Source organism: Cucurbita moschata, unplaced genomic scaffold (assembly GCF_002738365.1).
Source record: "Cucurbita moschata cultivar Rifu unplaced genomic scaffold, Cmos_1.0 Cmo_Scf00034, whole genome shotgun sequence".
Classification (NCBI taxonomy): domain Eukaryota; kingdom Viridiplantae; phylum Streptophyta; class Magnoliopsida; order Cucurbitales; family Cucurbitaceae; genus Cucurbita; species Cucurbita moschata.
The window spans coordinates 1784319-1808812 of record NW_019268550.1 but is presented as its reverse complement, the minus strand read 5'-3'; the positions used below and the strand labels follow the sequence as shown (position 1 = coordinate 1808812).

Sequence of the window (24494 nt, the reverse complement as noted above, 5' to 3'; positions counted from 1 at the left end):
TTTTTTTTTTTTTTTTTTTGAATGTTTCATTAAATAAGAATAATGATGAAAACAGTAATAAATAATAATAATAATTGAGGTCCCCCGGAAGTTTCATCATTTCCTCTGAGTAGTCGAAGTATTAGCGTGGCTGCACCATTATTATTGGTCAAAGTCAAACTCTAATAACGGGTCACAATACGACCCGACCCGAAATCTCGAGATCCGACCCGTTTTATTTTAGGGTAATAAATGGGAATAGACTTTTATTATTATTATTTTTTTTTGGGACAAAAACTTACAAAAAAAAGAAAAGGCATTTGGTCACTTCAACGTATTCATGCATGCGTGGTTTAGTTTACATTTTAATTATATATTTTCTTTTTATTTATTCTCAACTTTTGTAATTTTAAATATTTTATTAGGGTTTCGTTTAGATCGGTCTTTGGTCACTTAGTAGAATTCGAGAAGGTAGAGAGACACGTGAAACATAGGTCAATGTGGCTAACCATTTGATCCAAAATCATAGTTGGGTCATCATAAATGCTACATAATGACATGGCGTATCATTACATGCCGCTCATATATTTTGATTCTAAGGCAGGTAATGTACAACATTATTATTACTCTACTTCGGGGTCGGGTAAAGAATAGGAAAGAATATGTTTTCTTTAATCTCGGAGAAATACAACCCACATTCAAACCGTCATTTTTCCCATTCGCAAGAACTTGTTTTAGTGGCGCAGACAATATGACCGGTTGCTTCAAATACAGTATCAGGAGTACCGCTTGTGGAACCTCGATATCCACGGGCTTATTAGCTAAATGGCAGTTGGCGCAGACAATATGACCGGTTGCTTCTCATAACCCTACTGTGTAAGTCAAATAGTACTCTCTATTCCAATTTCGATCTAGTCAAACCAAGTGGATGGCTCGTAGTCAGTAACGTGATCATATGATAATTTTGAATTTTATATCCTCAACGGTGCATGAAAAGTTGTACATCCAATAATAATAAAAAAATGATGAGATTGACTTTATTACTTGCCATTTTAAGACATTAAATTATTAAAAGAAAATACATTAAATAAATAAAAAAAAAGACAAATAAATTATTTGGTAGTTCATGAAAAGAAAAAGGATAAAGGAATAAGATCACAAGGGAGAGAGAGAGAGAGAGAAAGTAATGGAAAGTATAGTTGACTAAATTGAGTGGTACAATAGGAACGGCCGCATTGAATCAAAACTCCCCAAAGACCTTTTTTTTTTTTTTTTCTTCTTATCAGACAATGCACGGGGAAAGTCAAATGCCCATTTCGGTCATGAACTGTTAGTGGGAATTATCGCCCAGAAAATAAATAAATAAATAAAATATTTATGGGTGAAATTTGCAAAGGAAATTACTTGAAAATTGGTGGAAAATGGAATCACTTTAGCTGTTCTTCTTTGGTTCTTCATCGTTAGCTAAATTCAATGACCCTTTGGGGTCCGCCCTAGAGAGAGAAAGAGGAGAGAGAGAGAGACTTTTTTGAGACGACTGATTCAAAGCTTTGATTTCCATTTCTGGGATTTCAGTGTTCATACCAATATCTTGATTTTCTCTGATACTTCGCCAAAAACTTACGATTTTTCGCTTTAGATTTCTCCTTTTCTTCTCCATCTCTCACTTTTCTATCATTTTCACACTGATTTTCCGGGAAAATGTTGTGATTTTCCCGAGAAAAAACTCGTTCAAGTTTCTCTGCTCCTCATCCCTTCGTTTACTGCCAGATCTTCAGTTCTCTGTTCTTAGTTCAAGAGCTTGATCCGATTTCACCTGTCTGATCGACCTTAAATCATCGTTTACAGGTTCGTGTTTCTTGGTGTTCTTAATTCGTACCAGTTTTTTTCTGTCCGGATACAAAATTTTGACCTAGTTTTTGTTGATTCTGTTCATAATTTGTGCAATTTCTGCATAATATTGATGGATTCAGAAAGGTTCAGATTCTATCTTGTTTTGGATCTATGTAGTTTCAAATGTTCTTATTGTGCTAGAATAAAGAGCCATTTTGAGCCAGATTAGACTTTATGATGCATCATAAAGCAGCTTTTTCGCAATACTTATCTCTTTTTCTTGAACTTTTGGCCTTAATTTACAAGATTCTGAAGCACTTTGTAACCTTTGTCAGCCATAAGCACATGACAATTCATATATAGTGGAAGGGGCATCGAGATTTGATATCATTTTCGTGTAGAATGTCGTTTCGAAGCATTGTTCGTGATGTTAGGGATAGCATTGGGAGCTTATCTAGACGAGGTTTCGAGGTCAAGTTGAGTGGTCATCATAGAGGGAAGTCGAATGCGTCGTCGTTAAATGATGTTCATGATCAGTCTCCTGTTGTTCAGAATGGCTGCTGGGCTAATCTTCCACCCGAGCTGTTGTATGATGTCGTTCGAAGACTTGAAGAGAGTGAATGTACATGGCCTTCACGAAAGAACGTCGTGGCCTGTGCTGCGGTGTGTCGTTCTTGGAGAATTATGTGTATGGAGATCGTTAAAGGCCCGGAAGTTTGTGGGAAGCTTACGTTTCCTGTGTCACTGAAGCAGGTATGATTTTTGGTATTTGTAGGATCAAATGTTAGAGATTACGACTCATTGTTCATTCTTTTTGTTCTTGAATTTAGCCCGGACCACGCGATGGATCCGTTCAATGCTTCATTAAGAGGGACAAATCGAACCTAACATACCATCTCTACTTGTGTCTTAGCCCTGGTATGGAATATGCTTATCTGCTTCACCTCATTGTTGAACATCTGAATCTGTTTATAATCTCTGTTACTCGAATCGTCCAGCTCTTCTGGTTGAAAACGGGAAGTTTCTTCTCTCTGCTAAGCGTACACGAAGAACGACTAGCACGGAGTATATCATCTCGATGGATGCAGAAAACATTTCGAGATCGAGTAGCTCGTACATCGGAAAGCTGAGGTGAGATAACACTTGCACGAACAGCCTTGAAGAAATATATCTTCTGCTTATGTCTTTCCCGATTCAAGTTTCGTGTTTATATCCAGGTCGAATTTTCTTGGAACGAAATTCATCGTCTATGATACTCAACCTCCGTACACCGCTGCCCCGCTCCCTCTTCCGGGGAAAACTAGCCGTAGATTCTATTCGAAAAAAGTGTCGCCGAAAGTCCCGACTGGGAGTCACAACATAGCTCATATAAGTTATGAACTTAATGTCTTAGGAACACGGGGACCCCGGAGAATGCACTGTATAATGCATTCGATACCAGTGTCTTCCCTCGATGCAGGGGGTGTTGTTCCAGGCCAACCTGAGCTCCTCCCTCCGAACTCTCTCGACGATTCGTTTCGGAGTGCGTCATTCTCAAAAGCCTTGGATCATTCCATGGAGTTTAGTAGTGCTAGATTCTCCGAAATTGGGCGGGCAGCATTGGATGGCGACGAGGAGGGAAAGATGAGACCTTTGGTACTAAAAAACAAGCCGCCGAGATGGCACGAGCAGCTACAATGTTGGTGCCTGAACTTTCGTGGGCGGGTAACGGTTGCGTCGGTTAAGAATTTTCAGTTGATTGCAGCAATACAACCAGGGGCTGGTGCTCCAACCCCGTCTCAACCAGGGCCACCGGAGCACGACAAGATCATTCTTCAGTTCGGGAAGGTCGGGAAAGACATGTTCACGATGGATTATCGATATCCGCTGTCTGCTTTTCAGGCTTTTGCAATATGCTTGAGTAGCTTTGATACCAAATTGGCTTGTGAATAAAGAAAATGTATGAAAAGGTTATATGCATATGATGGGCAGAACAAAAGTAAGAGCTCCCTACCTTACCTTTTATGCTCCTTTTTCTCTTCCCCTTTTGGATTTCACTCACTTAGTTTGTTGTCATTTCATGGTTAGGTTAGTGAAATAGTCATTGATGGTATTGATGTAAAACTTCATCTGCTACTTCTAATCTTCAAAAAAAAGGAATGAAGTGAAAAGTCCTTTTTACCCTTCTCTCTCTCTCTCTCCCTAATGAAATGAAAAGCCCTTTTTACCCTTCTTTCTCTCTCTCTCTCTCTCTCTCTCTAATGAAGTGAAAAGCCCTTTTTACCCTTCTCTCTCTCTCCCTAAGAAATGAAAAGCCCTTTTTACCCTTCTCTCTCTCTCCCTAAGAAATGAAAAGCCCTTTTCACCCTTCTCTCTCTCTCCCTAAGAAATGAAAAGCCCTTTTCACCCTTCTCTCTCTCTCTCTCTCTAATGAAGTGAAAAGCCCTTTTTACCCCTCTCTCTCTCTCTCTCTAATGAAATGAAAAGCCCTTTTTACCAAACTCCCCAAATACAAAAGAACAAAATTTTGTGTACCTCTAAATTCCTTGTGTTTGTAATGATGGAGGAAGTGGTTGAGTAGAGCATTGCTTTTGAACCACTTCTTCCATCATGTGAATTGATCAGAAAATGGCCCTCTTCTCTTTTTTCCTTTTTTCCCTCTCATTATTCCATCACATCTATTTCTTTTCTAAATTTATAATAATAGTAATTACAAAAACTAAATAAATAAATAACCCAATTATACATCTTTATTCTTTGTTATTAACTAAACCCAGTACTTTATATTAAAAAAATTAAAAACCAAAATAAAATAAAATATATGAATTTTATTATTATATGAGCTGATGTAGCTCGACAACAAATGACGGGTCTATTAAACCCAGTTAAACGCCGCCGTTTCCTATGCTTTTACTTGCTACTTTTAATTTTTTCTAATAATGTAATATTGTATTTATAAATTCAATACTTTATTAAATGATACTTTTTCAATTTTCATCCCTATAAAACATTATTTAATCGTGTGGGAATCAAATTCTCAGTATATATCATTTAAAAGAATTTCTTAATAGATAATTTATATTTTAAAAAATATAAGACTATTAACATATAATTTAATGTAATTTCTAAAACTCAAATTTAAATATATCTCTAATTTCTTAAACTTAAAAAAAAAAACCATAAAATGATTTTTATTTTGCTTTTTGTTATAAATACTCTACTTATAAAAAATACATTTTAATATTTTTTTTAAAGCAGGATAAAAACCGGACAAGAAGTGGGGGGAAGTGAAAGGAACGGACCTGGATGCCGGTAGAATCGAAGTCCAGGACGCGAATCCTGGCGCCAACGAAGCGTCTCTGATCAGATCGGCGGCGTCGGCTTGAAGAAAATTCACTCCATCCACGGCAATCGTCGCCTCCACCTCTCTCTGACTGTGCGCCTCTTGGTAAAACCCAGGAACTACCGCTTTCCCTAACGGAATCCCGCCGTACCACTATAAACTTCCAATCACCCCTCTTGATTCCGACTTTGTTCGGATTCATTCACTGCAGTTGACGACAACCGAATGTTGACCGATGCATCGCAGTCACCGCCACCGTGGTTGTGGCGAAGGTCAAGGAGTGTTGAGGATTATTGGAAGTGAATCCCACATTGGTTAATTGAGTGGAAGATCATTGGTTTATAAGTGAGAAATACTATCTCCATTAGTACAAAGCTTTTTGGGAAGCCCAAAGGAAAGCCACGAGAGTTTATGTTCGAAGTTGACAATATCATACTATTGTGGAGAGTTGTGATTCCTAACATGGTATCAAAGTCATGCTCTAAATCTAACCATGTCAATAGAATTCTTAAATATCGAACAAAGAATTGTGAGCCTCAAAGGTGTAGTCAAAAGTGACTAAAGTGTCGAACAAATGGTATACTTTGTTCGAGGGCTCCAGAGAAACGAGTCAAGCCTCGATTAAGGGGAGACTTATAATGTACTTTGTTCGAGGGAAGGATTGTTGAGGATTATTGGGAGTGAGAGTCCTACATTGGTTAATTTGGTGAAAAATCATAGGTTTATAAGTGAGGAATACTATCTCCATTGGTATGAGACCTTTCGGAGAAATCCAAAGCAAAGCCATAAGAGCTTAGACTCAAAGTGGACAATATCATACCATTGTGGGGAGTCGTAATTCCTAACAAAGAGAAGAGATACAGAGCAGTACGAGAAGACGGAGAAGAGGAGGTAGAGGACTAATATAATATTCAAGTCATGGTTTGAGATAACATGGTGACTGAGCATCCTAACAATTCTATAAAGGCTGTGAAAAAAGTAGAACGAAAGAGTGTGTGGAGTCCATTGGTAAGATTTAGAAACACAAACAATAATTTAAAAGGCAAGAAGAACAAAACTATTAAGACAAATCATGGCAGGATACAAACAAACACAAACAAAGGACTACTGCGTGAAATCAAATAGGTACTACTTACTTCTACTCCACAGTATTATCAGCAGCTTTCGGACTCGCAACATCAGCTTCGGGTTTTGCTGTTTCCTCGCCCCTGCGCCCATTATCTTCGACACCAAGTACGTCGTCTATCATGTCGTCCTCCCCAACGTTAATATCTTCCACATCATCTTCGTCCTCGTTGTTGCTACCACCAGGGATGTTCCTTTTCTTTGGACCATGCTCAAGTCTATGGGTGTCCAATTCTTTGTCCATGGTTTCCTGCAAATTCGATACGTCATTGTTTCCTTTTCTTGCTCTCCTTGCATTTTGCCACCTCTCCAAGTCCTTCTCAACATTAGCAATATACTGTTCTCCTATCTGTTTCTGATACTCAGATAGCTCCTCCATTCTGGAGGCTTTCCACTCCATAAAAGCCTGAAATGCATTTTTGTGATAAAAAAATGTGAACCCGGTAAACGCTAACATTATTGACGATGTGTATTCCCAATGGAACAATCAACAGGAAACCCCCCACCCACAACATTTAGTTCTCATAATAATCATAGAATGTAGATTAAAACATTTATTCGATCATGATAATCACTGGATTTTAAATTCAAGATATTTTTCTCTCGTAATCCAACGGTAAAAAGAAACAGCCAGCGACACTGTGGCAGCCTCGCTAAATAATTTTCCCATCACAAAAGAGTTCGGTAACAAACGAGACTCGACTATGGTTGGAATCAAACAATAAAATCAAATAAAATCTCTCAATTCGGTTGAAGGGAGTAACATGACTATTCAAGTAGCATTAGGTTCTTGCAAAAGATGTCCAAGTAAAATTGCCTTTTCAAGAAAATATCTAACCTCCTCTCTTCGTTGCTCGGCCGAGGTTGCGTCGTCATCCAATGGTTTATTTGGCAAGTAATAAATTGAAGGTTCTGTCTTTGTCCTGGAAAATACAAAATTGGTGAAAATGTTCCCTCAAAATCAAAAGGGGAGTCCTATTATAAGGAAAAAGAAACCTTCGAATGTAACTTAAGTTCCAGCAGAAAAGGAAACATCCATTGGTAAGGTCAGCATTCTTTAATATCATTTTAATCAAAACCTATGAATTTAGTTCAACACTATTCATGAACAGAAACTTATCTTTGTCTCAATAAAATGTGAATATGGACACTTTTGGACCAAAATTAAAAATAACCTGCATAAATAGAAAGGTTAGATCAATGATGTAGCTCGGTAATCTCGGAAGTGATAATAGCAAATGCTTTCGTGAAAATTAAACACAACCAGACCTTATAAAATTGCAAAGTTTCTTATGGTGCTCGCTCCATCGAAGGAAAAGTAATTCCAACTTCTTTTCTTCTGCCTTGGCAGCCACGCGAGCTCTGAGCATCTAAGAAGTGGAAGATAGAAGTGGTTAAAAAAGACCAATAATTGTAGATTCAAATCTCATAAATGTTTAAGTAATCTAGTCTTTCATTGAATTACAAACCAGATCTCTCTTGCGTTTCTCTGCAATTTGTTCACGCTCTTGCTGCCTCAATCTTTCACTTTCCTCTCGTGCTCTTTGCTCAGCCTTTAAAAAGTTATCAAATGGGGAAATCAACCTCAAACGTACTGGGAAGTTAAATTTTACAAAAGAACATATAATAACTCACTCTTTGTAAGGAATCTGTTCTTCTCATGAAAGCTTCAGTTCCTGAAAGTTGCTTGTCTTCTTTCCTGAATCTCTGAAGATTTATACAAAGGAAATGGATAAGCACCAAAATGGTGAATATGATGCCCTAAATAAGCAACCTGCCAACCAGTTATTTTACACATACCTCTAACGAATTTAACCCAAGTGCGAAGATAAGAGAATTGTTAACAAAACGATTGGAAACATGAAATATACATATTTTCTACCCTTTTCTCTCAAGTGCGAAAATTAGAGAATTGAAGCTGGAAAAATTATGCAAGGCATGAGGAATTTAACCCAATCAATTGTTTTACGCATACCTCTAGCGTTCCCAAAAGCTGACCCAGCATTCTCTTGTTCCTGCTAACTAAGCTAGGATCCTCATTCTTAGGCAATATCCTTGGAACATGCTCTGCAGGTGGAACATCGAAATCCTAATAGAGAACATTAAACAGAAATGTGAGACTTCTGGTGTGCAGTGTTAAACCAAAGCATCAGTTAGATGACTAAAAGATAAAAGAATACACGGAAATTACCATCCTAGCTGTTCTTTTATTTCCATCCAATCTTAATGAACTACTCTGCCGCAAATGATCTTGTTTCCCATCGTTCTGGTAGGCTGCATCACTTCCAGAAGTTTCTTCCAGAGATGTATCCTTCACTGCATCTTTTCCTTCAGCTTCTTCATTTATCTCCCCATCCTCCTCCATCTATGCTCCAATATTTATAAAAAAAAGGATAAAAAGATCAAAAAACCAAAAATCAAAATCAAATTAAGAAAAAAGGTGATTGCTAAACTACACAAATGTACATCATGGCAGTCCTGGTTTGAAGAAAAATATGAGGCCAACCAAGCCCATTTTTCAAATTCATTAAGTTATCTCGTTTAATTCATACTCAGTTCATCTCGGCTCGCTTGAAGGCCTGCTCTTAATGTGCTCTCTCTAAACTCTTTGCTAGATATTCTATTCAAGATTTATGTTTCAATTGACATGCTTGTTACTTTTTTGTCGCAATCTTTTATTTTCCTTTCATTCACTCTTAAGAAAGATTGCTGCACAAACGAGATTAGACTAAGACATTAAAAAACCGTTAAGAACACCCCAGCAAGAAACCCAAAGAAAAGAAATCCACTTCTGAGTCTCACCTTAACAACTGCAGACGATAGCCGTCTCTTAGCAGGTGGCTGGTCTTCAGCATCGTTCCTTTCCGCCTGAAGTGTAACACTCGAATTATCAGTATACGTTAATTGTTTACAATAGAATCAACCACGAAAGAATTCCTCGCGCTTTTCACCCAAATTGCCAAAGGGATTCAATTAAAATTAAAACCAAGCTCCATGAGGCAAAAGTATCGTTTCATCTCAACCAACTAGTTCATTTGCACGAAATAAAACTAGGCATAACGACTAGAGAGATAGAATGCGCTTAAAATATATATAAAAGAGGAAATTATATTACAGGTCGAACAAAGCCCCGACGAGGTCCATTAGCGGCGAAGTTTCTAGGCCCAGGTCCCGGAAATCCTCCCCTCCGGAGTCCACGAGGATCACGAAGCCGTTCAGTAATCTGAAACAACATCAATGCATCACTAAATATCCAAAAAAGGAAGAAAAAAAAAACAAAGAAAGAACTAAACACATAGAAAAACGTGAAGAAGAAGAAGAATAAGAATAAGAAAGACCTCTCGTTGTTGACGTTGAAGCTCATCGATCTCCTTGCGAAGATCCTCCTCCGTTTTCTCGACGGCAGCGGCGTTACTTCCCATTGGAAAAATCTGATATGGAACTGTGAACAGAGAGGAAGAAGAAAGTAAGAACTTGGAGAGCTTTCGCCTCAGGTTCGCCAAAAACCCTTCCAAGGATTCTTTTTTATTTTATTTTTATATTTTTTTCCTCATCGAACTCCAAAATTACGTAAATTCAATCCAAATCCACAACCGATCTCTCTCCTTTCCGTCCATTGCTTCTCTTTACGGCCCATTTATCCCAAAAGCACAATATGGTCCATTACGGCCCATTTATCCCAAAAGCACAATATGCTCCATTACGGCCCATTTATCCCAAAGCCCAATATTGTCCATTACGGCCCATTTATCCTAAAGCCCAATATGGTCCATTACGGCACATTTCTCCCAAAGCCCAATATGGTCCATTACGGCCAATTTATCCCAAAGCCAATATGGTCCATTACGGCCTATTTATCCACATGCCCAATATGGTCCGTTACGGCTCATTTATCCCAAAGCCCAATATGGTCCATTACGGCTCGTTTATCCCAATGCCCAATATGGTCCATTACGGCTCATTTATCCCAAAGCCCAATATGGTCCAGTACGGCCTATTTATTCCCAGCCCAATATGATCCATTACAGCGATTTATCCCAAAGCCCAATACGGTCCAGTACGGCCCATTTATCCCAAAACCCAATATGGTTCATTACGGCCCATTTATCCCAAAGCCCAATATGGTCCATTAGAGCCCATTTATCCCAAAGCCCGATACGGTCCATTACGGCACATTTATCCCAAAGCCCAATACTGCCCATTACGGCCCATTTATCCCAAAGCGCAATATGGTCCATTATGGCCCATTTTTCCCAAGCCAATACGGTCCATACGGCCCATTTATCCCAAAGCTCAATATGATCCATTACGGCCCATTTATCCCAAAGCCCAATATGGTCCATTACGGCCTATTTATCTCAAAGCCCAATATGGTCCATTACGGCTCGTTTATCCAAAAGCCCAATATCGTCCCATTTATCTCCAAGCCCAATATGGTCCATTACGGCCCATTTATCCCAAAGCCCAATATGGTCCATTACGGCCTATTTATCTCAAAGCCCAATATGGTCCATTACGGCTCGTTTATCCAAAAGCCCAATATCGTCCCATTTATCTCCAAGCCCAATATGGTCCATTACGGCCCATTTATCCCAAAGCCCAATATGGTCCATTACGGCCTATTTATCCCCAAGCCCAATATGGTTCATTACGGCCCATTTATCCCAAAGCCGTAATAGTCCATTACGGCCTATTTATCCCAAAGCCCAATAGGGTCCATTACGACCCATTATGGACCAAAGGCCAATATGGTCCATTACCGCCCATTTATCCCAAAGCCCAATATGGTCCATTACGGCCCAATATGGACGAACGGCGCCGTTTGAATACTCGTACACTAAGGAAAGGGAAGGAGCGACAAAAACTTATCCAAAAAGAATTTGAAAGGAAGAGCAGAAGAGCCACTGCGTTAGGATGTGCATTGACAATGGGGTCCCACTCCGACGAAGAAAAGAAGAGAGAGAAATAGGAGGAGAGAGAAGGAGGTGTGGATTTTCCCGGCTCCACCACCGCATTATTGATGAACCATCGATTTTGTTTTCCCAAACGCCATCCTCCATTGCAGCGCACCTCTTCCACGTGCCATCTCACACGCTCTGAGCTCCGAATTCCCTCAGCCCCTCCTTCTTCACCCTTTTAACTCAATTGCTTAATTCAATTTTGCTTGATCTCCGCCGCGATGTTGGGTGGGGGTGTTGGCGGTGGAAGTGTTTACTGGGGGACGAGAAATCAGCCCCGGAATAGTAGAGGTCTTGTTGTTATATTCGCTTGGGTTTCGATTCAGCATCGCCACTTGGATAAATTTGTAAACCTTTATGCCTCGCTTGGATGGAATTCCCTTGTTTGTTATGCCGATTTTCTCAATATGTGAGTTCTTTTTTCATCTTCATCTTGCGATTTTGTTATTTGGGTCATCGATGTTCATCTTTTTCTTCGTCTCCCAGGAGGAGAATTTTTAATTCTTTTTGGATTCTTCATCTGTGTACTTTAGTTCTCTAATCGTATGTTCTTGGAAGAAGATTTAGCTGAAGGGTTTCTCGTTTTCATCGTCTCTAATCGTGTTCTTCTGTTCCTCCTAACCACAATTCATTCAGATTTGATCCTGAAAGGGCTACATCACTGGCATTTCTTGTTATTAATGAGCTTGTTGAGGTCAGTGGCGGATGATTTCTCATAAATTTCTCATTCGTTTACACTTTTTTAGTTTATAATCATGTGGTTTAATCTGGGTTTAAGTTTAACAGAGCAGATATGAACTCATTTGTGGTGTTGAAACCCTTACTAAATTGTACACAAAAAGCCATCATAAACTATTGTAATGAGATAGATATTCTTTACAGGAGCTAAGGCTGAAGCTGCGTCCTATAGTTTTTGTAGCTCTAAGTGGTGCATCAAAGGCTTGTATGTGCAGGGTTTTGCAGGTGCTTAGTTCAATTACGTAGAATTCCTGTGTTTTCTATTTATATCCTTATTGAATTTCTAATGTTCTTGCTACTATCACGTTGTCAATACATTTACTACATGAACTGCAGATTATCGAGGGAAGATGTGGCAGCCCACTTTACATGGTTAGCTTGTCATTCTTTTAAATTCTCTAAGTTTCTCTTGTAGTAAAAGCTTCCTTGTGATATCGATTCGAATTGAAATCGAACTGGCGAATGACAGTTTTTTCATTTCTTTTTAATGTGAAGACTGAATGTCAAATGATCCGAACTTGTGTTTCCGGGCACATCTACGATTCCAGTCCTGTCGAGCTTATAAGCGACTTGGGTGCTCGATTCGCCATACATCCAGCTATTTTGAAAATGCCTGGATCATCTCAACTTATCTCCTGGCTTGCAAAAGGCGTATCTTCTGGTCTCGATGCTCTATATCTTACTAGGTTTGATTCACAGCGTGATGAGTATTGGCGGACGCTGTGCTTTTCTGTTGTAAGCTTCCGAGTTTATGTTTAGTTTCCTGAACTTCGTTTCATATTCATGAGTTTATAAGTTCTCTTGATTTTATCAGAACATTGGTGCTCCGTTTCTCATTATGTGCTCCGAAAAGGATGATCGTGCTCCATATGAAGTCATCTGTAATTTCACCAAGAGTATTCAAGAATTGGGGGCTGATGTTCAGCTGATAAAATTCAATGGCTCCCCACATTTGGGTTTGTCTCAAACTGACTCTCTACATTTTAGTATTTTCATTTAGAACAAAGGCATAGTTTCTGTAACTTCGTATGCGTGTACTTTTACCTCCAACAAGCAGCTCGCCTTTCAATGCAAGTTGAAATATATGGTTGCTAGGTTGGTTAGATGCAGTTAACGAGAATAGTCATTCATTGTTCTTAACAATTGGGTCGGGTGATATAACAGCCCAAGCCCACCGCTAGCAAATATTGTCCTCTTTGGACTTTCCCTTTCAGACTTCCCCTCAAGGCTTTTAAACCGCGTCTGCTAGGGTGGGCTTTCCCTTTCGGGCTTCCCCTCAAGGTTTTTAAACCGTGTCTACGAGGGAGAGGTTTCCTATCCCTTCTAAAGAATTCTTCGTTCCCCTCTCCAACCGATGTGGGATCTCACAATCCACCCCCCTTCGGGGACCAACGTCCTCGCTAGCACACCGTCCAGTATCCACCCCCCTTTGTGGCTTACTGTCCTCGTTGGTACATCGCCCGTTGGCTGGCTCTGATACCATTTGTAACAGCTCAAGCCCACCGCTAGCAAATATTATCCTCTTTGGTCTTTCCCTTTCGAACTTCCCCTCAAGGTTTTTAAACCGCGTCTGCTAGGGTGGGCTTCCCCTTTCGAGGTACCCCTTAAGGTTTTTAAACTGTGTCTACAAGGGAGAGGTTTCCAATCCCTTCTAAAGAATTCTTCATTCTCCTCTCCAATCGATGTGGGATCTCACAATCCACCCCCCTTCGGGGACCAACGTCCTCGCTAGCACACTGTCCAGTATCCACCCCCCTTCGTGGCTTACTCTCCTTGTTGGTACATCGCCCGTTGTCTGGCTCTGATACAATTTGAAACAGCCCAAGCCCATTGCTAGCAAATATTGTCCTCTTTGATCTTTCCCTTTCGGACTTCCCCTCAAGGCTTAAACCGCGTCTGCTAGGGTGGCTTTCTCTTTCGGGCTTCCCCTCAAGGTTTTTAAACCATGTCTACAAGGGAGAGGTTTCCAATCCCTTCTAAAGAATTCTTCGTTCCCCTCTCCAACCGACGTGGGATCTCACATTCCACCCCCCTTCGGGACCCAGCGTCCTCGCTAGCACACCGTCCAGTATCCACCCCCCTTCGTGGCTTACTATAAATGTTATTTCCTTTTATTTTCTGTTGATGGAGATGGGAGGGTAGTTGATCTATGTGGGTCAATCAAATATTAGGAGGAACCTGTTTTCCAAGTGATATCTGTTAATCATATGTGATATCTGTTTCATGTCAGGTCACTACAAGAACTACCCAGCTCAGTACAGAGCTGCTGTGACTATATTTCTTGAGAAGGCGGCATCTGTTTATTCCCAAAAAATCCAGCAATTCAAAGGAGAAAGAAGAGGCGTGGAAGATGATGAAATGCCTGAATTGATATGTGATCTTCAGAATGCAGCTGTTAATTCAAATCAGAGTTTTAGAAGAGTAGCCGTTGGACCAAGCGACCACTTCTTCTTGCCAAGCTCAGCTGATTCCCACGATCATCGAGAGCATCCTTCCTCACCCGATCCAAAAGAAAGAACGTCTCCGCTTTCAAGCCCTACAGGCATCAGTGCACATAGCGTCCTCGGCCAATTCCTCTTTGATGTTTGTGTGCCCAAAAACGTTGAAGGTTGGGATATAAAGTTCCATGGCTCTCTAAACGGACAACCACTCGCTTCAGCTCGCAGACACTCATCTTTTCCCGGTACGAAGTTTATCCGTCGCTCTAGACTATGACATAGATTAGGCTGCTAGCTGTGAATTCATCTAACCTCTAGCTTTCGAGGCATTAGTAGCACATCTAATTTAAACGCTAGACAGAGAATCCCTCCCTCCCTTATGAGGACGAAAGGATGAGTCTGGATCATCGCCGTGGACTCGAATACTAGAAAAGTAGCTCTATCGTGCGATAGGGTACGTCGTGGCCTCTAGTTCGTTGATGGGTCAGAGATGTGTTATAGTGTATTAACAGAGTGTTGATGGTATTGAGGAAGGGATTTTTGTTGATAGGGTTTTAGTGTACAGAAGGCTAAGTGTAAAAAGGGAACCTCCTCTATGTTCACAGACTCTCTCCTCACTTGGATGTTTGAATAATGTATATACTTAAACTGAACAAACAACATATATTTGATTTTGAACACACATATTTCTGAAACTTCAGTGTTAGTGATATCAGGCTGTTGTTTATGCTCTTGCCTGACATATGGGATTGATATCATTAACATGCTTCTTCTTCAGCCTCCATGACATGCAAAGCTTGATTCGAGAACGCTTCATATTTTAAAACCAGTTCGAAATTCAACAACCATAATCTACGTATATTTATAATTAAGTTTACGTCAGAACCAATATAAACAACCAATGAAAAAATAAATTTTATACCAAAACACAACTAGACACGTCAAAAAAGACTTGGATTTAGATAAGATTTCTGAAAGTCTTCCACTCGTTCTCATCGATGTCTTGGTCATCCTGCATCGGTCTATCTGAAAAGAAAATTAAAGGAAGTGGACAGTTTGGGGTTTGCAGAGTTTGTTTGCTTTTGTTGGAAGCTGCAGCATATCTTGCGAAACAGAGCTGTAAGAACCTTCTGCCATTGCAGCAAAAAAAAGAAAAAAGAATGCCCCCATGCAGGATCGAACTACAGACCTTCAGTTTACAAGACTGACGCTCTACCACTGAGCTATAGGGGCTGTTTGTTTCAATAAAAAGAAAATATATTATTTGTAATAAATTATATAAGGCTATGTCCTAAAGATACAATATTAAATATATATAACAATTTTGGAAGCTATAATAATATGGTCCATGTATGAACACAATGGTAGAAAAAAAAAATAAAAACTAATTATAAATACAGTAAAAAAAAAGAAAGAAAAAAGAAGTAGGAGTATAGTTTGGGCATAGTTAAAGCTATTAAGAGATATATCATCGACTAAAATGTTAAAAGTTTGAATCTCTTGTTAAACTAAAAAAATTAAGACTTTTTAATTTAAAAAAAAGATAATAAAAGTGAATAGTTTAATGAATTATTTTATACTTAAAAATAAAATAATAAGGCAGCGGATCCAGTAGTCTTTCTTTACCTTCTTCAATCAGGAGAGAGAGTAATAACAAACAAACAACTAACTAGCTAGCTTTCCTGGCAAGCACAAGTGCCCTTTCGGCCATAGACGGGAAGGGAGCGTGACAGCACATGAAAATCTCAAATTTCGGATTTTTGCAAAGGAGTGAAAGAGTGTTTGAAGGAGAAGAGAAAGAATGTTGAGGATTGACTGAGCTCTCAGGAATCCTTCGTTTCGTCTAGTATATAATTTAAAGCACCAAATATAATAAGTTCGCACTTAATTTCATTTATAATTTGCATAAAGGATTTATACAATCCCGTGAAATAAGAAATAAGAAATCCATCTATTTGAGTATCCGTTAACAACTTCTCAATCTCAAATTACACAAATTTAACTCGTGAATCAAACAATCAATTAGAGTGTAATGAACACATTTCCTTACATATTTGGAGGAGATAAGAACATGAATATAGTTCAATAGCAATTGACCAATAATCTTTCTCTTGAGATACGAGATTTAAATTCTCATACCGACATTTATGAAATTAAAAAAAATAAAGGATTGAACATCAATCTCTTTAAATTAAACTAAAATAAATAATGTACGAGCAAGGCTCAAGTACGATCATTCTACCATAATTTTAAATGGACAGTCACAGAATTCCTACAGCACATGCTTTAGAATAAATGAGCCTCGACCATTACCACCTTAGTACCTTTTATTCTTCCACAAAGAAAATGGGATTATTGGTCATATAAGAGATTTCCCTGCAAAGGTTTTGGATGTTTTGGACTTCACAGCAAGAGTTAGCTTTGGTTCTCTTCTGGCTCTGACAATCCAAAGTTATAACTTTGCTGGTAGCATATTTCAGGTTCAGAGCTTTGATTTGTGTTCGATGAAGGTTGGATCGATGCAAACAACAACCTGTTTTTGTTACCCAAAATGTTTTTCAGGAAAATTTAGATTAAAGAAAAAAACTATTTAGAAGTTCATACATTATCAACATTGGTTCAAAGAAAGAGAAAGCCCATACCTTGCCAACACTTTTGCCTGAATGCAGATATTCAACGGCGTCTACAACGGATTGCACGCCTAAAAATCTTTTTGGATCCACACGAACCTGTAAAGAAACTTTGAATCAATGGGATTTCTTTTATCATCGAGGTAGAAAGAAGTTACAAATGTTGTACAATAAGAATTTTGTTAAATTACAAATTTAATCTCTACACTTTAAAGTTGTTCAAAGATATAAGATGGGCACTATATTTATATGTATATAAATCATTCCCAAGTGAGGACGGGATCCCACAAATATTGACACCATAAAACTGCAGTACAATGCAGAGCTTAAGCAATACCTTCAGCTTGCCTGAGGAGAAGAGATGAAATAGCTTATCCAAATGTTGCTGCCAGAGGTTAGCATATTGTATGAGGAAGAACCCAGCCTGAAGATTAAGTAAGAACTTGTCGTGAAATTGAATGACAAAATTATTGCACAAGTAGTAGATACAAGCAGGGTAGAGACAGGAAGAATGTTTTCATTTTCCATAATTTTCGTCTTTTACAACGAAGTAGAATAGGTTCATGCGCTATCTGGAAAAGGTAGTGCAGAACTTGAGTTAGCTAGATATTCTTATGTAGCACTTTAGGTGAGGACGTTGCAGTACATTGATGGAGGGGATGTTCATAGGATATTAAAGAAATATGAGATATAACAGTCATCATGGAATGATATGGAAACATACAATAGTTTGGCTCTTCTTTAGAATTTTCTCGCAAAGTCCTGGGTAATTTGATGGCTCCCACCCGTGTTCTCCTTGATACTGCGATGAAAATGAAACAATATAACAAGGAACTCAAGGAGAAAGATACTTATTAATTTTGAGAATAATACACGTGGGGTGGACCTATGAACAACAAAATTACAAATTATATTTCTAAGCAATTAGGATGGGGAAAGATAGAGGAATAATTTCACTTAAACGTTTAAAAGTTCATGTGGATCCTCAACAATTATTTATGATAGATCAAAGTAAAATATTGATTCAAGTGGTCTTAACTTCAATTTGTGAAACTCGTGTTAGCTTCAGTAACACCCACATTTAATCTACCAAGCGAAATTTTACCACATGGAAAAATAGAGATTTTCATTCAAATTTCACATTGATTGGCAAGAAATATATTTCGGCTCGGTTAATATTGATTGGCATTGAAAATATAAACTGGTGCAGATTTCACAAAAATGAAAATACAGCATTCCTACAGTTGAAATGTTCCAGTAACAAAAGCAGTCAAGAACAAAGCAACAGGATGGACATAGGATTTCTAGAAAACTAACCTGTGAGATCATTCCGATCACAATTAGTCGTCCATAGGTAGCCAATGCATTCAGACACAAACTAAACATATCGCCTCCAACTGACTCATAGATGATATCAACGCCTTTAGGATACTCCGTCTTTAGAACCTGGCAAACTAAAAACTGTAAATATACCCCTCCCGAACTCAATGACTAGATTTTTCATAATAGTTTTTACTTTTTCTCCTTTTCTTCTGGGATGGAGGGGGAGTTGGAGACCTAATTCAAGTAGTCATATAGATTGTCCATATTATTGTTCTAGATCTAACTCACAAGCAAAGCTTTCCTTTCGGTTTCAATTTAGCACCTGCTAACCAATAAGATTCAGAAAAAGGATAATGAAAAACTTAAAAATGTTTTTGGAAACGTACAGTTTTAATGTCTTCAGATCTGTAATCTATAACTCGATCAACTCCCAATTCTTTCAAAAGCGTGGCCTTGTCCTTACCTCCACATGTTGCAACAACCTTATTTCCAGCTAACTTGGCAAGCTGTACATTAGGAAATAATGTGAAATGAATGACATCTATCTAACAACTGAAATTAGTAATTATCACAAATGTCAGGAAAGGTAGAAACAGATTGAGCAAGGAGGAGACCTAGAAGGAATTTTCTCATATGACTAAATAAAAGAATTTCAATCTACACACAATTGAGATATTTCTTCACATCGTTCTAGGAAAATTACATTATATGTTAAACAAAGTGAAATGACGCTAGTACTAGAGCGATAGGCAATTATATACCTGGACAGCGAATTGCCCCGTTCCTCCAGCAGCAGCAGTAACAAGAACAACCTTTCCAGATTCCATTTGCCCTGCCTAGATCAATGGTGAAAACAATTATCAGCATGCAAGAGAACCAATGTCTGAGAGAAGCATAAAATGATCAGACCATCGCATAAAGAATTTTGTGCAAAAAGTCGGAAGTTGATAAAATTTGTTTGTAGAAAATGTAAATAAATCTGTGAGAAGAAGGAAATGGTCACAATTTTCAGAAAAAACCTTTTGTAGAGCAATTGATGCCGTTAGTCCTGAAGTCAGCATGGCAACAACTTCTGGATCAGGTCTTGCAACAGGAAGGACATGTTTTGAATGTATCTATTCAGGTGAAACCAAAAGCATCAATAACCACAGAGATAGTTGTCAGTACAAATTTCAAACATTGACATATGCAATAATCTCTCTCTCTCTCTCTCTTTTATTTATTATTATTTTTTTCTTATGAAAATGATCAACAAGCTAACTCCCGAGAGTGAGATGGAAGAGGAAAAAAATTGAAAAAGAAAAAAAAAAGAGCCATCAAGCTAAAGTATTAGGGGACAACAACACAAAGAAACCAAAGGCTCCACTGAAACAACTAAAAAACATAACTCATATACAATCAAAATAACCTTACAAGAGTGAGATTGAAATAATTGGAAACAAATTATGCATAACGATGAGAAAACCATCCCAAGCCTCAATTATTGAGCCAAAGTTTTTAAGAGAACTTTACTGTGACGAACTCTGCATAACTTCCAAATGTCATCATTGCGGCAGGAGTTCCAACTTTCAGGTGAGTGACAGAATCACCAACTGCTGCAATTATACCCACGCCCTGCAATGAAAATTAATTTTATTATTTAAAGAAATTAAGTACAATAGTAGGAAGCAATGGTTTTATTAACCTAAAATTAAACAGTCAACCCGAGACCTCAAATCCAGCATCTAATGGAAGGAGAGAATGAAGATCTTGGTTGCTGCTACCGAAATAATGACCTGAGCTGAAATTTACCTGTAAATTATACCACCAGTTAGAGGAGAAACAAGATCTTTGTACACATTATTACAGTAATAGAACCTGGGGGTGGGACATAACAGTCCTTCAAGCTGTGAGAGTAGAAATGATAAGAGTGCAAATAATTGGAAAACAAAAGTACTATATGTCACGACATGATGCATTTGACCTTTTTCCTAATTTTTAACCAATCATGTTGTTTATGTTAATAATAAAATGCTTTTTCTTCTAATGACAGGGCAGTTTTCCAGCAACCTTTTTCTTCCAACCGCGTTAATAAAATAAGTAATTTTTTTACAAAAAATTGATTCAAGAATTCCAACCACGGTAATGCAACTATTCACATCATTATTAGTAACACTATAGGTATGTACTTAGACAGTAAGGAGAGGATCGTTCAAGCATGAGGATTATATTTAGGAGTCAGAAAGTAAATTCTGAATGACAGGTGATCTGGTCTCAGTATCACCAAACTAACATCATTGATACGTATAAAAGTTGGTGATTTGAAGAAGCCTTCAGTGTCTGAGTTAGAGTAAAAATACATCTGTCTAGGAGAATTATCCTCGGAAGTTTTGTCGCCAGAAAGGACCGCATTCTTATAAAATGAAGAAGGAGCAGCTACAAATAATAGGGGTCAGTAAGGTTTTCAAACAAGAAAAATGTAAACGAAAAGGAACATAGGAAGTGTTTGTGAAAATTCAGCATGAAGAAAATGGTAAACACTATACGACAATAAAATTTATTGAAACTTTGAGATTTTGACACTTACATCACTTGCATTTACGCCAGCATATATGATTTTCACGAGAACATGATCTGGTCTAATGGGTAGTCTCAATGGTGCACGCACGATGCTAGTTGCTCCACGAAAATTGTGGCTCAGAGTATGAACAACTCTAGAAGAATGATTAAATGAAAATGTGAGCGATTACTGATCAGTGATGCACGACTAGATCAACTAAAAACATAGCAGCCAACATGCTACAAAAAAGACATGGTATTGACACATAATCTGATATTGTTTTCATTTATGTCCACCCAAATCATAGACATCAAAGATGAAACGATGCATGATGTTGCACTTCAGTCAACTGTATACCAATTTTCAAAACAACCATATCAAAATTCATCCTTCATAAAATTGAATCTAATAGTATACAAAGGAATTTCCAAATGAGTTGCAGTTCAGATAATCTCAAACCAAAATAGGGCGAAAGCATAGAGTATTACGCACACTTTCTCACAACTTTGGGGAACATCAATTTTCTGAAAAAATGTCGATGAAGATCTTTTTCTTGAACTCGAGGAAGGAAGCAAGTATTTTGCTTCTTCTGTAGGGGTGGGCCAGTACTCCATCCCTCTGCGATTTGTAATCCACAGGCATGAACCAGCTTTGCTCTCATCAGTGATTAGTTCAAACGCACCTAAAAAGCATTTGAGCATGGAATATTAGAATCTGACTTTCATTGGAAAATGCACGGAGAAGAGTTTGATTTGCAACATCCTTCTGACATGTTTAACTAGATACACACGATGAGATTAATTACAAGTGTACTAATTCTTGAGAAACAAAGGAAGGCCCTTTTCTATAATATGTGCAATTTAAAAGCATCACCAAAATCTCAGATCCAAAGAGTCTTTTGTGGTCTTCTAAAATTATGCTGTCTTTTTTCTCTTCTTTTTCCCCCCTATTTACATTAATTCAGCCACGAAAATTATCCATGAAAGGGCATTGAATAAAGAACCTTTAATAACCATTTCCATGGGAACATAACCTCCCGATCGTTCAGCAAACTTTTCACCTATTGCTGTTGAGGCCAGCTCTGTTTTAACAAACTGCAAAGAAATTTAGAGAACACACGCAGATAAATATTTGGTACTCATCGATGAATATAGGTGAATAAATAGTGCAAACAACTAAAAGTTAAAATGAGGACTAAGAACAATGCACAAAAAATGACACATGGGACCTCAAAAATTGACTATGTTATCGAAGCTAAACATTGAGAGAAACTGCAAATGAATTTGGATAATACACAAGGAAACCAGAGCCAGAGAACCAAGGGATAATACTTCCTCGTTCATGAAGTCTTAAATGCGAAATCCAACTACCAGTAGAAAATCCCTTCAGGTAAGAAGAAATGTAGTAGGTTCAACTATACCACATAATGCATGAAGAAATAAAGGTAACGTAATTGAACCATAAAACAGAAGAAAGTTGAACACAAAGTAATTGTCATCAGACCATCAAGAAGCCACAATAAGCATATCACTCATAATCTCATATATCTTGTGTGTGTCCCGTTTAGCAATCATATATTGGTGATTGAAGATGTTCACCCTCTCAAGATTGTATTTTTGGAACATTGGATAACATTGATAAAATTCTTCAACGTATCTTCTTACCTCAGGACAAAGCACATTGATTCGAATTCCCTTGCGTTTGAAAGGCACAAGTGATCTGGTAAACATAACAACACCACCTGGAAACAAAGAAACATAAATTCAAAGTCACCTTTGAAATCGTTGTCATTCACTAACACATAACTAACCACAAACAGCTAAGAAAAACAAGTTGCATGAGATATGAGAGAAAATAGAAAGCAAATAAAAGACATAAATACCTTTGGATGCAGTATATGCTGAGTCTGCAAATAGTGGATAAAGACCTGAAGCAGAACCTAGGTTGATAATTACACCAGGTTTTCCCAATGATTTCATGGTCTTTATCTGGTCCACACAGCAGAGAGGCAACAAGAAATTAGTTATTAGTGAATGGATTCTAAAAAAGTTCAATAGGACGCGATGCGAAGTTGCATAGAATTTTCCCCGCTTTGAAAGGCAGGCCACAAAAGAAGTCGCTGAAGAAGAAATGCAGAAAATTTTGTTGAGAACGCCGATAGAACTCTAAACTCTTTAAACAGATTAACCATAAATTGTGGTTGCACATCAAAAAAGCAAGCGATTCAATATTAGATCTTCTTTACTCAAATATATAAAGATGATTTAATTAACAATGCCCCTCCCACTCTAAATACTTTAATATAAACAAAGGTTACGATAAAGGACACACATAAATGCACATTACAGGATGTTAATGGTTAGAAGTGAACCATGTTCTCCTTTTCTCCTGTCCTTCCTCCCAAAGATCCTACTCAACTATATTTTGAACCGTTGTTAGTTCATTTGGGAAGGATGGAGATGTAGTCTTACATACAAATGTAGGATTAATTAATAAAAAATCAATATATTTAAATATGTTCAGGGGTGGGAAAATCAGATTATCCAGGACTACAACCAATCTCTATGAAATTTCTTTCATTACCAAGAAAAGTCATAGGATTAAGGATGCCCTCAGTAACTAACCAGATAAATTAAATGTTCCATAAGCAAACTAAATTTGAGACTGAATTGGTATGATTTGAAAAGGATTAATTAGCTGAACTTAAAAGATGGAAAATATAATGTGATTGTGCAGATGGTATGCAGTTGAAGGGTAGAGTGAATTTATTAAAGATCCAGCAGGCATCCAATGAGTAGAATTTCCTATTTCCAAGCAAGCCAAATGGTAAAACCAAATTTGACCTCAACAACACTTCATAGTAATACGGTGGAAACCAAGTCCCATATGAAGACATACTGCAAGTTGAGTGCATGCCATGACACCAATTAGGTTCACATCAATAACACGTCTCCATGTTTGAGCACCATCAGTTTCATCATTATGAAATACTATTTTGCTGCCAATTCCTGCACTGTTGATACAGATATCTAATCCTCCATATGTTGCTAAATGCTTGCCAAAAGCCTTCTGTATGTCATCTGCTCATCAGCCAAAATGTGGGAAAATTGTATAAACATATAAAGGCATCAACTTATTCAAACAAATGAATTTGTAGAAGATACGAAGTAAACCCAAAAAAAATGCCGACACTCTGTGTTTGGCATATTCGTTTGTTGTGATCGTTAGTACAAATGCAACAATGCTTCATAAGGAGCCATCGACCGAAGGCATCCTAACATTGTCTAAACATCTAATGGCATCAAACTAATTCTAGTAAGTTTTCTGATAAATGAATTGGTGGAGGATATGAATTTTTTTTCTCTTAATTATAATTTTAAAAAAAGAAGAAGAAAAGGTAAACATCTATACCTCAAAAAAGGGACACGTCTATACCTCAAGTTTGCATCAAATGGAGTACTCTTTCTAAAGCCTTTTGTAACTACACTAATTTATGATCTTTCAGCAATTTTTAGTTATTGTGGAGGGGATAGAACAACCGCATCTTCAACAGAACATTTTCTACTTTTTATGAATTCGTAGTCTATTTTTTTTTTTTTTTTTTTTTTT

The 24494-nt window shown here is 37.9% G+C and overlaps 5 protein-coding genes, 1 long non-coding RNA gene and 1 other non-coding gene across 8 annotated transcripts in view; 2 read left to right on the top strand and 5 right to left on the bottom strand.

The window, feature by feature from the left end:
* The first annotated feature begins 1392 nt into the window (after positions 1–1392).
* Positions 1393–3978, top strand: LOC111430760 (tubby-like F-box protein 8). Of its 2 annotated transcripts, none has more exons than XM_023067163.1 (5): positions 1393–1827; positions 2214–2565; positions 2643–2730; positions 2811–2943; positions 3030–3978. In XM_023067163.1, exons 2-5 carry the CDS (start codon positions 2215–2217, stop codon positions 3742–3744), a joined length of 1287 nt encoding a protein of 428 aa, XP_022922931.1. In that variant the 5' UTR covers positions 1393–1827; position 2214; the 3' UTR covers positions 3745–3978. The 2 variants fall into 2 exon arrangements, with proteins under 2 accessions (XP_022922931.1, XP_022922930.1); XM_023067162.1 differs by having other exon boundaries at positions 1395–1827; positions 2148–2565.
* LOC111430761 lies at positions 3836–4441 on the bottom strand. Its single transcript, XR_002708383.1, has 2 exons — positions 4245–4441; positions 3836–3983 (listed from the first exon to the last, which is right to left on the bottom strand). It is a non-coding gene; the product is annotated as an uncharacterized LOC111430761 (long non-coding RNA).
* Positions 4442–6075: 1634 nt separating this feature from the next.
* On the bottom strand, positions 6076–9784 carry LOC111430764 (pinin). The gene is made up of 10 exons (XM_023067168.1): positions 9598–9784; positions 9375–9482; positions 9062–9127; positions 8451–8624; positions 8235–8348; positions 7895–7966; positions 7729–7812; positions 7529–7629; positions 7098–7182; positions 6076–6665 (listed from the first exon to the last, which is right to left on the bottom strand). The coding sequence occupies exons 1-10, from the start codon at positions 9679–9681 to the stop codon at positions 6273–6275; spliced, it is 1281 nt and encodes a 426-aa protein (XP_022922936.1). The 5' UTR covers positions 9682–9784; the 3' UTR covers positions 6076–6272.
* A 497-nt stretch (positions 9785–10281) lies between these two features.
* On the bottom strand, positions 10282–10602 carry LOC111430536 (LWamide neuropeptides-like). Its single transcript, XM_023066800.1, has one exon. The coding sequence runs from the start codon at positions 10600–10602 to the stop codon at positions 10282–10284; it is 321 nt and encodes a 106-aa protein (XP_022922568.1).
* A 584-nt stretch (positions 10603–11186) lies between these two features.
* On the top strand, positions 11187–15088 carry LOC111430786. The gene is made up of 7 exons (XM_023067192.1): positions 11187–11626; positions 11854–11911; positions 12100–12180; positions 12292–12327; positions 12451–12690; positions 12770–12911; positions 14186–15088. The coding sequence occupies exons 1-7, from the start codon at positions 11439–11441 to the stop codon at positions 14668–14670; spliced, it is 1230 nt and encodes a 409-aa protein (XP_022922960.1). The 5' UTR covers positions 11187–11438; the 3' UTR covers positions 14671–15088.
* Positions 15089–15554: 466 nt separating this feature from the next.
* Positions 15555–15626, bottom strand: TRNAT-UGU. The gene has a single exon. It is a non-coding gene; the product is annotated as a tRNA-Thr (tRNA).
* Positions 15627–16563: 937 nt separating this feature from the next.
* Positions 16564–24494, bottom strand: part of LOC111430905 (prostaglandin reductase-3-like) — a 10407-nt gene continuing 2476 nt past the window's right edge. Inside the window, exons 3-18 of the mRNA XM_023067386.1 lie at positions 23784–23965; positions 22768–22873; positions 22550–22626; positions 21889–21979; positions 21378–21567; positions 20913–21039; positions 20057–20137; positions 19859–19960; positions 19366–19461; positions 19108–19182; positions 18733–18852; positions 18341–18469; positions 17748–17825; positions 17361–17447; positions 17036–17122; positions 16564–16926 (exon numbers count right to left, since the gene is read on the bottom strand). Coding sequence (XP_022923154.1) covers positions 16876–16926; positions 17036–17122; positions 17361–17447; positions 17748–17825; positions 18341–18469; positions 18733–18852; positions 19108–19182; positions 19366–19461; positions 19859–19960; positions 20057–20137; positions 20913–21039; positions 21378–21567; positions 21889–21979; positions 22550–22626; positions 22768–22873; positions 23784–23965 — 1679 coding nt within the window. The 3' untranslated portion in view covers positions 16564–16875. The remainder of the gene's footprint in view (positions 16927–17035; positions 17123–17360; positions 17448–17747; positions 17826–18340; positions 18470–18732; positions 18853–19107; positions 19183–19365; positions 19462–19858; positions 19961–20056; positions 20138–20912; positions 21040–21377; positions 21568–21888; positions 21980–22549; positions 22627–22767; positions 22874–23783; positions 23966–24494) is intronic.

Coding starts and splice junctions, on each gene's coding strand:
- LOC111430760 (XM_023067163.1), top strand. CDS start 2,215: ATGTCGTTTCGAAGCATTGTTCGTGATGTTAGGGATAGCATTGGGAGC. Junction 2,566..2,642: donor TTCCTGTGTCACTGAAGCAG/GTATGATTTTTG, acceptor TCTTGAATTTAG/CCCGGACCACGCGATGGATC. Junction 2,944..3,029: donor TCGTACATCGGAAAGCTGAG/GTGAGATAACAC, acceptor GTTTATATCCAG/GTCGAATTTTCTTGGAACGA.
- LOC111430764 (XM_023067168.1), bottom strand. CDS start 9,681: ATGGGAAGTAACGCCGCTGCCGTCGAGAAAACGGAGGAGGATCTTCGC. Junction 9,128..9,374: donor GTCGGGGCTTTGTTCGACCT/GTAATATAATTT, acceptor GTTACACTTCAG/GCGGAAAGGAACGATGCTGA. Junction 7,813..7,894: donor GAACAGATTCCTTACAAAGA/GTGAGTTATTAT, acceptor AACTTTTTAAAG/GCTGAGCAAAGAGCACGAGA.
- LOC111430536 (XM_023066800.1), bottom strand. CDS start 10,602: ATGGACCATATTGGGCTTTGGGATAAATGGGCCGTAATGGATCATATT.
- LOC111430786 (XM_023067192.1), top strand. CDS start 11,439: ATGTTGGGTGGGGGTGTTGGCGGTGGAAGTGTTTACTGGGGGACGAGA. Junction 11,627..11,853: donor TATGCCGATTTTCTCAATAT/GTGAGTTCTTTT, acceptor CAATTCATTCAG/ATTTGATCCTGAAAGGGCTA. Junction 12,181..12,291: donor GTATGTGCAGGGTTTTGCAG/GTGCTTAGTTCA, acceptor CATGAACTGCAG/ATTATCGAGGGAAGATGTGG.